Genomic DNA, 12,521 nt, shown 5'->3' on the forward strand with positions numbered 1-12,521 from the left:
ATTTGGTCCGTAACATTTCATAATATCTTTTAAGGTCCATCAACTATAAGTTAATATCAATTCAACTACTTTTTAGCTATTTCCAATATTTTCATGACCAAAGTACCCTTCAAGCCAATTAGGGCAATTCAATCTATTTACCTTCTCATTCTCATCAAAGTATGTAATTTTGGATAGTTGATGTACCAAAAAATATGTTCCCTCTAATTTTAATTTCAAAATAAAAATATCTTAGTGATATTAATATTCTATTACTATTAATTATTACGTTTAGTTTTATTTATTTGTAATATTTTAAATCATTGTACTATATTTAATATTAATAGTGAAATAACTTAAATATAAATATATGTAAATATTATACTTATACAATATTTGTATGTAAAAGTAGTTCAATTTATTAGATGGAATTTTTCAATCTTAAAGTTATATACAGAATATGTTATTTTTAAGTGCAATACAAAATTGATGATTAAAAATAAATTAAAATTTATATAGAATCTTAAATAATTCAAAGAGCTAAGTTTTATTTTATCTACTCTTATGTAGTAATTGTAGTCTAAAAATATTAGTTGAAATTATCAATAATTAATTTAATAAAAGAGACAATGATATTCTTAGTTGAATATATGATTAATTTAAATCTATGATTGTTTAATTAAATAAAAAAATCAATAGTTGCTATCAATTATTTAATATCACAATATCGCGTCTTAATATTATCATTAGGCCATTTACAACATCATGAAAACTGTTTATAGTTCTCATATCTATTCCCTTGGCTATCGTGAATCATGTTTTTTCTACTTTATTAAATTTTTATTTCAATGTAATACTCTCTCCGTCCCTCTGTAGCTGAGTCGTATTCCTTTTTGGGTTGTCCCACTGTAGCTGAGTCATTTTCTTTTTTGACAAAAAGCAACAACTTTTCTTCTCTCTTAGTACTTTATTATCTCTTCATCTCTCTATCTTTTCATTTCCTACTTTATTATTCATTACTTAACTCATTTAATACAACTTTTCTTAAATCTCGTACTGAAAAGAAACTCATCTACTACAGAGGGACGAAAGGAGTATATATTATATATTATGATTAACTTAAATTTTCAGTTTAATAAAATTACGAGATTCATTAAAATAAAATATTTATTTTAGTTTAATCTAAATAATTGAGAATGAAACCATATAAAAGTATTAACTAGCACTAGAAAGTAATATCATAATATTCAAATAAGGTATGGTATATATTAATAATAATATAAGATCTATTCAATTTAATCCCAAATAAATTAGAAGAAAGAAAAAATTGGATGAATAAATAGATTGAATTGTCCTTTATGGCCTTAAGGGTACTTTGGTAATGAAAATATTGAAAATAGCCAAAAAGTAGTTGAATTGATATTAACTTATAGTTAATGGACCTCAAAAGATATTATGAAATGTTACAGATCAAATTTGCTCATTTGAGATAGTTGATGTACTAAAAAAGATGTTCCCTCAACTCTTTTTTCCTCTCATACTTTATATTCTCTCTACTTTACTTTTTAAATATCAATTTCTTAAATCTCGTACCCGAAAAATGTCTTAGTTATGGCAGGATGGAAGGAGTACTATGTTTATACATTTAAATTGAAAGTATAATCTTTGATTTAGAAAAATCTATTCTTTAATCCATTTTACCACTTATGTGGTTACTGTATGTATCTCTAGTATTATTTATCATGCTCTAATTATTTCTCATTAAAAGCTTGTTCTTTAGTTCATTTGTTTATCGACGTTGGAATATAGGAAATATATTGGATGATTGATTTGGTTTGGAGAAAATATTTGAGAGGAGAATGGGTGGAATACATGGGAAATGATTATGTGGGGAATACTCTCTTTGTACTACACACGCTTATTTTGTTGTACTACACCTTATGCCTATTTATAGGTAACAAAGTCGGTGAACTAACCGACATATACATATAGATTTTTTTCTAGTTTATTCCTATAGTATTTTAATAATCATTGTTGCATGGACTAGCCAACCATTCCTAAATATATTAATACAAGTTGCCATGCAACTAACTTTCTCTCGAAAGACCCTTCCATCATTGCTATATTTGCATATAAAATATCTTAGTGTAGGTAGGCCAGTAGTAGGTAGGTGAGGGAGTAAGACTTTAGTCTTCTCTTTAATTATTGTTCAACTTTCCTCGGCCCCTTCTAGGAAAATTAAGTCGGTGGACTTCAAATTCAAGTTTATTAATTCAACAATCAACTCGACTGCTTATGTTCCAACTGTATGCATCTCTAACTTATATCATCATCTTCTAAAAATTATTTTTGCAATTGTGTATATATCTAGATTCTGTTAATCATCTTCTAATAATTTCTTTCATGATTATGAATAAGCCTATATCAAGCCATAAAGCTTACGTTAAATCTTGGTTTGTCGAGCCCCGATAAAACCAAGACTCGCTCGACAAAACCAAGACTCCGAGACTCCTAATATAATTCTCGAGCAAATGATGGATTATTGTTGATTATGCGAATCGATATTGTGTCCAACTCCGAGACTCCTAATATAATTCTCGAGTTATTGTTGATATGATACGGGAGGTCCATTGAAAGAGATAAATGAAATAAAGAAGATTATATTAGTGGACGCATTTATTACAAAGTGTGAAAAATGTGTTATTCTCTCGTCAATGTGGCTAGGCCAACGTGTAGAAGCCTCTCAAATACTCCCTCCTACACATAGTAATCAACACCAAACTCTTGTTTAATTTAAGACATGATTCCCCTTTTAGCTATGGCTGTATCCCTTTTTGTGTTGATTACAATTCCTTCAATCATCTTGTACAAATTATGTTGGATTCCTCTTCATCTTCAAAGTTTGATGGAGTCTCGAGGAATCAGAGGCCCTCCTTACAGATTCCTCCATGGAAACACCAAAGAGATCATCAAGATGAAGCAGCAAACAAAAGATGCAGCTACTATGGACATATCTCATGATATATTTCCAATAATTCAGCCTCACTTGTATTCTTGGATTAAATTATATGGTAATACCAGTATTATGTTTTCAGCAACTGTTTATTATGTTTAATTCGTTTTGTTAATTCACTTGTGTCTGTCTAAATTGATTGAAACAGGAAATAATTTTCTTCACTGGATTGGTACTGAACCTGAAATTGTTGTTACTGAGCCAGAGTTGATCAAAGAAATCCTCAGCAACAAAGAAGGTACATATCCAAAAACCGTAGGAAAAGGCTACTTCAAGAAATTGTTAGGAGATGGACTTCTTGTGACAGAAGGTGAAAAATGGTCTAAGCTTAGGAAATTGTCTAATCATTCTTTCCATGGAGACTGCCTCAAGGTGATAAATATGTACAAGATTTATCATTTTTATTCTAGAAGAGATAGTTAATCCTTGTCTGTTTATGTTATTATATAGGAGATGGTACCTGCCATGATTGCTTGTGTCGAAACCATGCTTGAGAAATGGAGGAGTTACCATGGCAAAGAAATCGAGGTGTGCGGCGAATTCAGGCTTCTTAGCTCAGATGTGATTTCTAGAACAGCTTTTGGAAGTAGCTATTTGGAAGGGAGGAAGATATTTGATATGTTGTCCAATCTTGGTGTCTTGATTTCCAGAAATGTGTTCAAGATCAGACTTTTTGGCATTGGGTATGTTATATGTTTCTCTCATGCAAATAGTAATGCATCTAATCTGATCATGTGATAACTTTCGGCATGGCAGAAGATTTATAAGGACACGGGATGACATCGAAGCAGACAAAACCGAGCAGTTGCTCCATGATTCTATCATGGAAATAGTAAAGAAAAGACAGTTTGAAGTTCAAAGTGGCAAGGCAGACAGTTTCGGTAGTGATTTTCTAGGATCGCTCCTAAAAGGTCACCACGACACAGATCCGAAGAGCCAGATATCAGCAGCTGAGATCATCGACGAATGTAAAACCTTCTATTTTACTGGACAAGATACAACTTTCAGTTTACTATCATGGACCACATTTCTCCTTGCAATCCACACAGACTGGCAAGAGAGAGCCAGGGAAGAGGTGTTACAGCTCTTCGGTCAACAAAATCCCAACTCAGATGGCCTTTCCAGATTAAAAACTGTACAAAAGATTGATATTTTTGTTTCCCAAATACTCTAAGAAGTGTGACATGTAGTTTTGAATTTTGATACATGCTTGTTGATGTGCAGGTTAACATGATATTGTATGAAACACTGAGGTTATACACCCCTGTCACTAGTATTATAAGGAGAACTGGCAGCAGAGTGAAGTTGGGAAAATACGAGTTTCCTGCAAATATGAAAGTTTCTATTCCGCCTCTAGCTATCCACCGGAATCCTGACATATGGGGTCAAGACGCTCACTTTTTCAAACCGGAAAGATTTTCTGAAGGGATGACTAAGACGACGAATGGCAACCCCACAGCCTTCCTAGGATTTGGGTATGGACCGCGAACTTGTGTGGGCCTCAATTTGGCGATCAGTGAGGCAAAGATAGCGCTCTCGATGATCCTCCAACGCTACAAGTTCACACTCTCACTGGAGTATGTTCACTCACCTTTGATAGTCCTCAGTGCAAACCCGCAGCACGGAGTTGGGATCTTGCTTCAGCCGCTTTAAACAAGATTGAGTGTTACCATCACCCTATAATTATATACTTTTGTATGAAAATGTGTTGTTTTGTTTGATTTACAGACTTAGTAACTGAATTTAGAAGATCTTGTACTCCTTATGATGTAATAATAACTATTTAAATAATTTCATAATAAAGACAACATGTGAAATACAAAATAGCAGACATTAGCATCTACTTACTACTGTTTTATCCTAAAAAACATATACTAAATGTCAAATGGTAGCTTATTCTATTAAAATGAAAATATATTAATCTTTATCTATGCTTAAATTTAATCAACCCCACTGGAATGATATTGCAATAAGAGTTCCAATTCTTGATTAACTGAAACCATGATTCCCCTATTAGCTATGTGCTTGTCCCTTTTTGTGTTGGTAATTCCTTCAATAATCCTTTACAAATTGTGCTGGATTCCTCTTCATCTCCAACGTTCGATGGAGATTCAAGGAATCAGAGGCCCTCCTTACAGATTCTTCCATGGCACCACCAAGGAGATAATAAAGATGAAGCAGCAAACAAATGATGCTGTTGACATGTCCTTACTAGATCATGATATTTTTCCAATAATCCAGCCTTATTTCTACTCTTGGATTAAAGTTTATGGTAAATCTTCTTTTTTCCCAAGTATATGATTGTACAGACATATAAGCAATCTACATAATTGAAACAGGAAACAATTTCCTTCATTGGATTGGCACTGAGCCTGAACTTGTTGTTTCTGAGCCTGAACTGATCAAGGAAATCCTCAGCAACAAGGATGGTACATTTCAAAAAATTAAGGGCAGAGGTTACTTCAAGAAATTGTTTGGAAGTTGGCTTGTTGTGGCAGAAGGTGAAAAATGGTCTAAGCTTAGGAAATTGTCTAATCATGCTTTCCATGGTGACTGTCTCAAGGTAACAAACATAATTTGATCATTTTCAAATTGTAGACACTTGATTGTTGTGTCTGTGTTGCTAGGACATGCTGCCAGGAATGACTGCTTGCGTCGAGAGCATGCTTGAGAAATGGAGGACTCAACATGGCCGTGAAATCGAGGTCTGCAGCGAATTCAAGCAGCTTAGCTCTGATGTAATTTCGAGGACGGCCTTTGGAAGTAGCTATTTGGAAGGGAGACAAATATTTGATATGCTGTCAAAGCTTGGTTTATTGATTTTCAGAAACAGGCTTAAGATCACATTTTTCAGGAAATTTATAAAAACAAAGGATGACATGGAAGCAGAGAAAACCGAGCAGTTGCTTCACGATTCTATCATGGAAATAGTAAAGAAGAGACAGTTGGAAGTTGACAGTGGCAAAGCAGACAGTTTCGGTAGTGATTTTCTAGGATCACTCCTAAAATGTCACCACGACACTGATCCGAAGAGCCAAATATCAGCAGCTGAAATCATTGATGAATGTAAAACATTCTATTTTGCTGGACAAGAAACAACTTTCAGCTTACTGACATGGACCACATTTCTCCTTGCAATCCACACAGAATGGCAAGAGAGAGCCAGAGAAGAAGTGTTGCAGCTTTTCGATCAACGAAACCCAAACTCAGATGGGATTGCCAGATTAAAGACTGTAAGAAGAAATTTATATCTTTCTGACAAATGTACAAGTAATTAAAGAGTACTATATGTACATGCTTGTTGATATGCAGGTTAACATGATATTATATGAAACACTGAGGCTATACAGCCCTGTCACTAGTATTCTAAGGAGAATAGACAGCAAAGTGAAGTTGGGAAAATACGAGATTCCTGCAGATGTGAAGGTGGCAATCCCGCCTCTAGCCATCCACCGGAATCCTGACATATGGGGTAGAGACGCTAACCTTTTCAAACCGGAGAAATTTTCTCAAGGGGTGGCTAAGGCGACCAATGGCAACCCCACGGCCTTCCTGGGATTCGGGTATGGACCACGGACATGTGTTGGCCTCAACTTCGCGATGACAGAGGCAAAGATAGCACTCTCAATGATCCTTCAACGCTACAAGTTCACACTTTCGCCCGACTATGTTCACTCGCCTAGCATATACATTAGTGTTAAGCCTCAGCACGGAGTTGGGATCTTGCTTCACCCGCTTGCTTGAAAATGTGTAACAGACTTGTTTAGTCCAAGTTGATATATTTGCATAAATAGTGGAGTATCTTTATGTTTGTCTAAACAAACACTGTGACTAATCAACTATCAATATTATGATTCTCAATAATACAAAACAAAAGTTTTTAGAAGCAAATGCAATTATGTAAAATTTACAATGGAAAAGCTAACTTCTCTTCATAACTAAATTTTCAAGGACATATTTCCTTTCCAAATTCTTCTGCGCGATTCCAAGTATCTATCTCTAAGTAATTTAGGCATAAAAAATTAATGGCTAACAACATAATTACATGAAAATAATAGTATACGGAGAAAGATCTCCTCAGTAATGCGAGACGAAATTAATCTCAAGAATTAATGATGCTTTTTTCCACCCTGTAAGAGGCTACGGGCTAGATTACTAAATCTTGAAAGTGCAGCATCATGTTCGTACCCAGGGAATCATTAGCAACTCAAGGCGCATGTATTCAAGGTGCAAAGAATTACGGTGAGAGTACAAACTGGAACTCACTCGGTGTCACAAAAGAGGGAATTTTCCTTCATGCGATGGATGAGCTTAAACTTTTCTTCAGCTTCAACCAGCTTATGGATATCAGATCGTGAGGCTCGATCTGGATGAAAGGTCAGCAAGGCTTTTTTTGTAAGCTGTCTGTACCTGAAAATATCATCAGTTTCAAGTAACTATTCCAAATGCCTCCTTTGCATATACAGCACATGCAAGAGATTGACACAAGCACACAATTTACTTAAACAAACTGCACGAGCACAAGGGTTTCTCACTATTTCAAGAGCAAGGGCCAGTGTGTCAAAATTTCCAGAATTTAAATACTTACGTTGTAAGCTAGAAATCTATTTAAAGTTAGCAAGGAAATAAATTAAAAGGTAGCAGTTTTTATTTTTCCTTTTTCCTAAAAGCAAAAGATAATGTGAATACACAACAACGCAAATATAGAGCAGCTAGTTCAGCCAACCTCTTGTGGAGATGGATTTGGCCAACTGCCCACCATGATTCCCAACAAATGCAACAATGAAGCCATATTTTGGCATCCAGCTTCCATTTTCTTCAGCTGAATTCGGACTTCAGAGCGTATTGTATCCTTCAAGTTCATATTTTCCTCATCCTAATAGTAAAAAAATACTTAATCATTCTCTACAGAAAAATTCTATCAATAAATACTTCAAGGGTCTCTTTGTTTGGCAGATGGGAAAGTATAATTCCAAAATGTTCTCTACAGAGCCACGCACTCCTTCGGAGTCAAGACGGTCCTCCGTCCCTCACCGGCCTCCTCCCCATCCCCCGCATCCTCCTCATCCCCCGCCTGCGAAAGACTCCCCTGCCCTTGCCCTTGCCCTTGCCCTTGCCCTTCTTCTTCGACTTCCCAGCCGAAGAACCCCGACACCCTACCACCAGTGCACCCTCAGTGGGAGGCTCCCTCATCGAAGATAGACCCAACTCCTCCAGTGAGAAAGTCTCAACACCGATGAACTGAGTCTCCAGTGGAATACAAGCCTGTAAACCACCTGTCAAAAAATCCAGAGAGGGCCGATAGACATTGTCCTTAGTCGAATACAGGCCTTGGACCCCCACTCTACTACCCCCGCAGCGGCAGGCATGCCCTGCATCGTCCCGCTCCCTATTTGGGGCATCATCCCGCTTATCCCCGCCATTTGGGGCACCATTGCCCCCATCCCGGCACTCATACCAGGCATCACCCTGCCCATCATCCCGCCAGCCATCGTCGTCATCACGGCACTCATGCCTGCCATTTAGGGCATCATCCCACCCCAGTCATCCCGGCCCAAGGGTACATATTGTACCCGAGCTTCATCCCCTTTCGTCCGTTGCCTGTTAGCCGACTCCAACAGACGAGCCCCTAGCCGTTCGCTCGTCCGTCCGTTCGTCCGCTATTATGGATGCTCTAAGCCTTGAGATTGAAGGAAGATGGATTAATCATGACTCCATGAGCGTTATATTGCTATAATTATATAAATATAATGCTATAATCATGATAATTATGGTAATTATAATCATCGCACCGAGCCTCCCCAGCAGCTCGCTTTGAATGAGGCTGTCAAGTCGTTCTTGGCTGAGAAGCAGGATGAGTTCTTAACATTCCTGCAAAAGAGCCAGAAGCCGGAGAAGAAAACGGCGGATTCTCCCTCCCCCTCCAGACATGAAAGTCACTACCGCAGTAGTGTCGTATCTTCCAGGAGAAAGAATCCTCACCACCGACATGTTCCTTCTCCTCCTCGGTACCGAAATCACAGGAGAACTCCATCTCCACCATACCGAAGAGATGTCGGATTCGCCATGTATGGAGCGCTGAAGACTCCATTTTCGGATGATATCACCCGAACTCCATTGCCACAGAATTACCGAACTCCGTCAATGACTTATGACGGGTTAGTGGATCCTCATGATTTCCTGGGACGCTATCAGTATAATATGGCGAACCAAGGTCTCAATGAGGTTCACATGTGTAAGCTGTTTCCCGAGCTGCTTATCGGGAACGCAAGAAGGTGGTTTGACAGCCTCCCTCAAGGGAGCATTAGATCTTACAGAGATCTAATGGATGCTTTTCACAGGAGATTCTTCCAGAAAGCGGAAGCCCGAATCACTTCGGCTCAGCTGCTTTCTATACGTCAAGGTCGCGATGAAAAAATTAGCGACTTCATGACGAGATTCCACAAGGAATGCCTACAAGTAGATGATCTCAATGATCTACTTGTCATTTCGGCATTCCAAAATGGAATTCTGCCCGGAGCTCTCTACAGAAAGCTCGTTGAGTGCAGTCCGCAAACAGCTCAAGAGATGTGGGACATTGCGGACCAGTTTTCTCGTGCCGATGAGGCAGACCGTCGAAAACGGTCTTTAGACAGCTCATCCAGAGGAGACAAAAAGAAGCCCGATCATAGCGATCAGGGGCTTCCTCGCCGAACTCCTTTTGAAAGAATTCAAAGGGCACCGGTACAAGGCAGATTGGGACCACGTCTCGATCTTGAGAAACCGCCCGCTCAGTTCGTACCATTGAACAAGTCGAGAGCGGAAATTTTCGAACTGCATTCTGATATGTTCGAAAAACCAAAGCGGATGACGAAATCAGCCACGCGCCGAAGTCAGGATACGTACTGCTCCTACCATCAAGACCACAGTCACGATACCGAGGAGTGCCGAAATTTGGCAGCAGGTATTGATGTTCTTGTGAAAGCAGGGACGTTAAAAAAATACCAAAGCAAGCTGCCGAAGAAGAATAAGAAACAGAGAGGTAACAGGATCCTAAAAGGCAACAGGATCCCGAAGACGATGACGAGCCGCAATATGACGGAGTAATCCAGACTATTGACGCTCTCCCAGCCGGGAAGACTAAGTCGTCTCTAAAAGCAGAACGCAGAAGCGTCAATCGAGAGGAGCCTATGCATAAAAGGCTGAAGAAGGAGGAAGTAATCACGTTTTCAGATGCAGATCCCGTCCCGGCCATTTCTCCTCATCAAGACGCGATTGTCATTCAAGCCGGAGTGGCAAACAAACTGATCCACAGAGTGTTTGTGGATACAGGAGCGTCGGTTAGCATTCTTTTTAAAGAATGTTTTGATAAACTGGAAGTGGATCCAGCTCGGCTCAGTCCGGCCCCACTTCCTCTGAAAAGTTTCGCCCAGGAAGACACCCGCCCTGAAGGTACTATCAGCCTTCCGATTACGGTGGGAAGAGCGCCTACTAGCTCCAGTACGATGATCGAATTTTTTGTGGTAAAAGCTCGGTCCCCGTATAACATCATCCTGGGAAGAGACTGGCTCAACACAGTTCGGGCCATTTGCTCTACTTATCACCTCACAATCAAGATCCCCACTAAAGGAGGGATTGCAGTCATCCGAGGTGATCAAAAGAGAGCAAAAGAATGTTTGCAGATTGCGCTTAAAAGTGCCGAGCAATCAGATCGGCACCATCAAGCATAGCAATCACAGCAGCCGGAGTCAGAGGCAGGCGAAATGACCGAAGTCACACCGGAGCCGAACTCGATGACAGTTCAGTTATACGAAGATGATCCATCCAGAACGGTCAAGATCGGTTTCGCGGGAACACCTCTGCTCCGGGAAAAGACCATCCAGCTCCTCAAAGAGTACAAAGATGTCTTTGCGTGGTCTCCGTTGGACATGACCGGAGTGTCTTCCGAGGTAATTACACATCGGTTAAATATTGATCCTTCAGTCCGGCCTATAAAACAGAAGCAAAGACTCTTTGCGGCAGAAAGAAATCAAGTCATCCATGACGAAGTCCGCCAATTACTGAAAGCGGATGTATTATTCGAAGTAAAATATCCTTCTTGGGTGGCCAATCCTGTGATGATCAAGAAAAAAGAAGGAGGATGGCGGATGTGCATAGATTTTACCGATCTAAATAAGCACTGTCCTAAAGATTGCTACCCCCTTCCGAACATAGATAAAAAAGTAGAAGCTTTGATAGGCTTCGAAATTTTCTGTTTTCTTGATTTGTATAAAGGATACCACCAAGTTTTAATGGATGAGAATGATGCTTCAAAAACGGCTTTCATTACTGACTTCGGCATTTTTGCTTATAAAAAGATGCCATTCGGTTTAAAGAATGCCGGAGCCACATATCAAAGGATGGTAGACAAGCTATTTCGGCACCTGATCGGAAAAGAGGTTGAAGTCTATGTTGACGACATAGTTGTTAAAAGTAGAAGCACTTCGGATTACGAAGACAATCTCAAATCAACTCTCGACGTGCTCAAAAAAGCCAACCTCAAACTCAATCCCCAAAAATGTACCTTTTTGGTAGATTCGGGAAAGTTTCTGGGTTGTTGGGTTTCAAAGGACGGACTCAAGGCAAATCCCCTAAAGGTTCAAGTTGTTCAGAACATGGCAATGCCGAAGTCCATACATGATGTGCAAAGGCTAACTGGATGTCTAGCCGCACTGAGTAGATTCCTTTCCCAAGCAGCCGAAAAGCAACTGCCGTTCTTCAATGTTTTGAAGAAAGCACCAAAGTTTGAGTGGGGAGCCGAACAGAAAAAGGCTTTTGACGAACTCAAAAGTTATTTAGCCGAACTCCCTATTCTCTCTGCTCCAACAGATGCCGAAGTGATATTCTTATATTTAGCGGCATCAGATCAAACCATTAGCGCGGTACTTGTACGAGAAGAAGGCCTAAAGCAGCGTCCTATCTACTTTACAAGCCGAGCATTAAGAGGTCCCGAAACAAGGTATCAACCTCTGGAAAAAATTGCTCTGGCATTAGTAAATGCAGCAAGGAGACTGCGGCCATATTTCTATGCTCACAAGGTATGCGTCTTAACCGATCTTCCACTTCGGCAAGTTTTGACTAAGCCTGAAGCATCAGGCAGAATTGCCAAGTGGGCCATAGAGTTGGGAGAACATTCAATAGAATATCTACCTCGGAAAGCCATCAAGGGACAAGCCTTGGCAGATTTTCTGGTAGAGGCAAAGTTCGATCAAGCAATCCCTATTATTGCCGAACCGAAAAGCCCTACCAATGATGAACCAACACAGCCCCAGGAACCCGAAGTAGAGCCGCCGGACTGTTGGATTGGATTCGTAGATGGAGCTTCGAATAAGACGGGAAGTGGAGCTGGTATTCTACTTATCGCTCCCGACGGACACGAGGTAACTTATTCACTTCGGTTCTTATTCCCAACCACTAATAACGAAGCCGAATACGAAGCCCTTCTTGCCGGACTTCGGTTAGCGCAAAGTCTATTTATCAAATCTCTCAAAATCCATTGTGATTCACAAGT

At 39.4% G+C, this 12,521-nt stretch overlaps 2 protein-coding genes and 1 long non-coding RNA gene across 6 annotated transcripts; 2 read left to right on the forward strand and 1 right to left on the reverse strand.

Annotated features, from left to right (window-relative positions):
* The first annotated feature begins 2,103 nt into the window (after nucleotides 1-2,103).
* LOC121791604 (cytochrome P450 CYP749A22-like) lies at nucleotides 2,104-4,835 on the forward strand. 3 transcript variants are annotated; one of them, XM_042189478.1, is made up of 6 exons: nucleotides 2,104-2,285; nucleotides 2,881-3,050; nucleotides 3,141-3,364; nucleotides 3,443-3,675; nucleotides 3,749-4,127; nucleotides 4,217-4,835. In XM_042189478.1, exons 1-6 carry the CDS (start codon nucleotides 2,275-2,277, stop codon nucleotides 4,643-4,645), a joined length of 1,446 nt encoding a protein of 481 aa, XP_042045412.1. In that variant the 5' UTR covers nucleotides 2,104-2,274; the 3' UTR covers nucleotides 4,646-4,835. The 3 variants fall into 3 exon arrangements, with proteins under 3 accessions (XP_042045412.1, XP_042045410.1, XP_042045411.1); XM_042189476.1 differs by lacking the exon at nucleotides 2,104-2,285 and having other exon boundaries at nucleotides 2,293-3,050; XM_042189477.1 differs by lacking the exon at nucleotides 2,104-2,285 and having other exon boundaries at nucleotides 2,293-3,050; nucleotides 3,752-4,127.
* An 88-nt stretch (nucleotides 4,836-4,923) lies between these two features.
* LOC121791605 (cytochrome P450 CYP749A22-like) lies at nucleotides 4,924-6,811 on the forward strand. The gene is made up of 4 exons (XM_042189479.1): nucleotides 4,924-5,264; nucleotides 5,332-5,555; nucleotides 5,620-6,225; nucleotides 6,305-6,811. Exons 1-4 carry the CDS (start codon nucleotides 4,994-4,996, stop codon nucleotides 6,734-6,736), a joined length of 1,533 nt encoding a protein of 510 aa, XP_042045413.1. The 5' UTR covers nucleotides 4,924-4,993; the 3' UTR covers nucleotides 6,737-6,811.
* Nucleotides 6,614-7,913, reverse strand: LOC121791606. 2 transcript variants are annotated; one of them, XR_006048662.1, is made up of 3 exons: nucleotides 7,719-7,913; nucleotides 7,181-7,402; nucleotides 6,614-6,731 (listed from the first exon to the last, which is right to left on the reverse strand). It is a non-coding gene; the product is annotated as an uncharacterized LOC121791606 (long non-coding RNA). The 2 variants fall into 2 exon arrangements; XR_006048663.1 differs by lacking the exon at nucleotides 7,719-7,913 and adding an exon at nucleotides 7,528-7,570.
* Between the last annotated feature and the right edge of the window lie 4,608 nt (nucleotides 7,914-12,521).

This window comes from Salvia splendens, unplaced genomic scaffold (genome assembly GCF_004379255.2).
Source record: "Salvia splendens isolate huo1 unplaced genomic scaffold, SspV2 ctg849, whole genome shotgun sequence".
Lineage (NCBI taxonomy): Eukaryota > Viridiplantae > Streptophyta > Magnoliopsida > Lamiales > Lamiaceae > Salvia > Salvia splendens.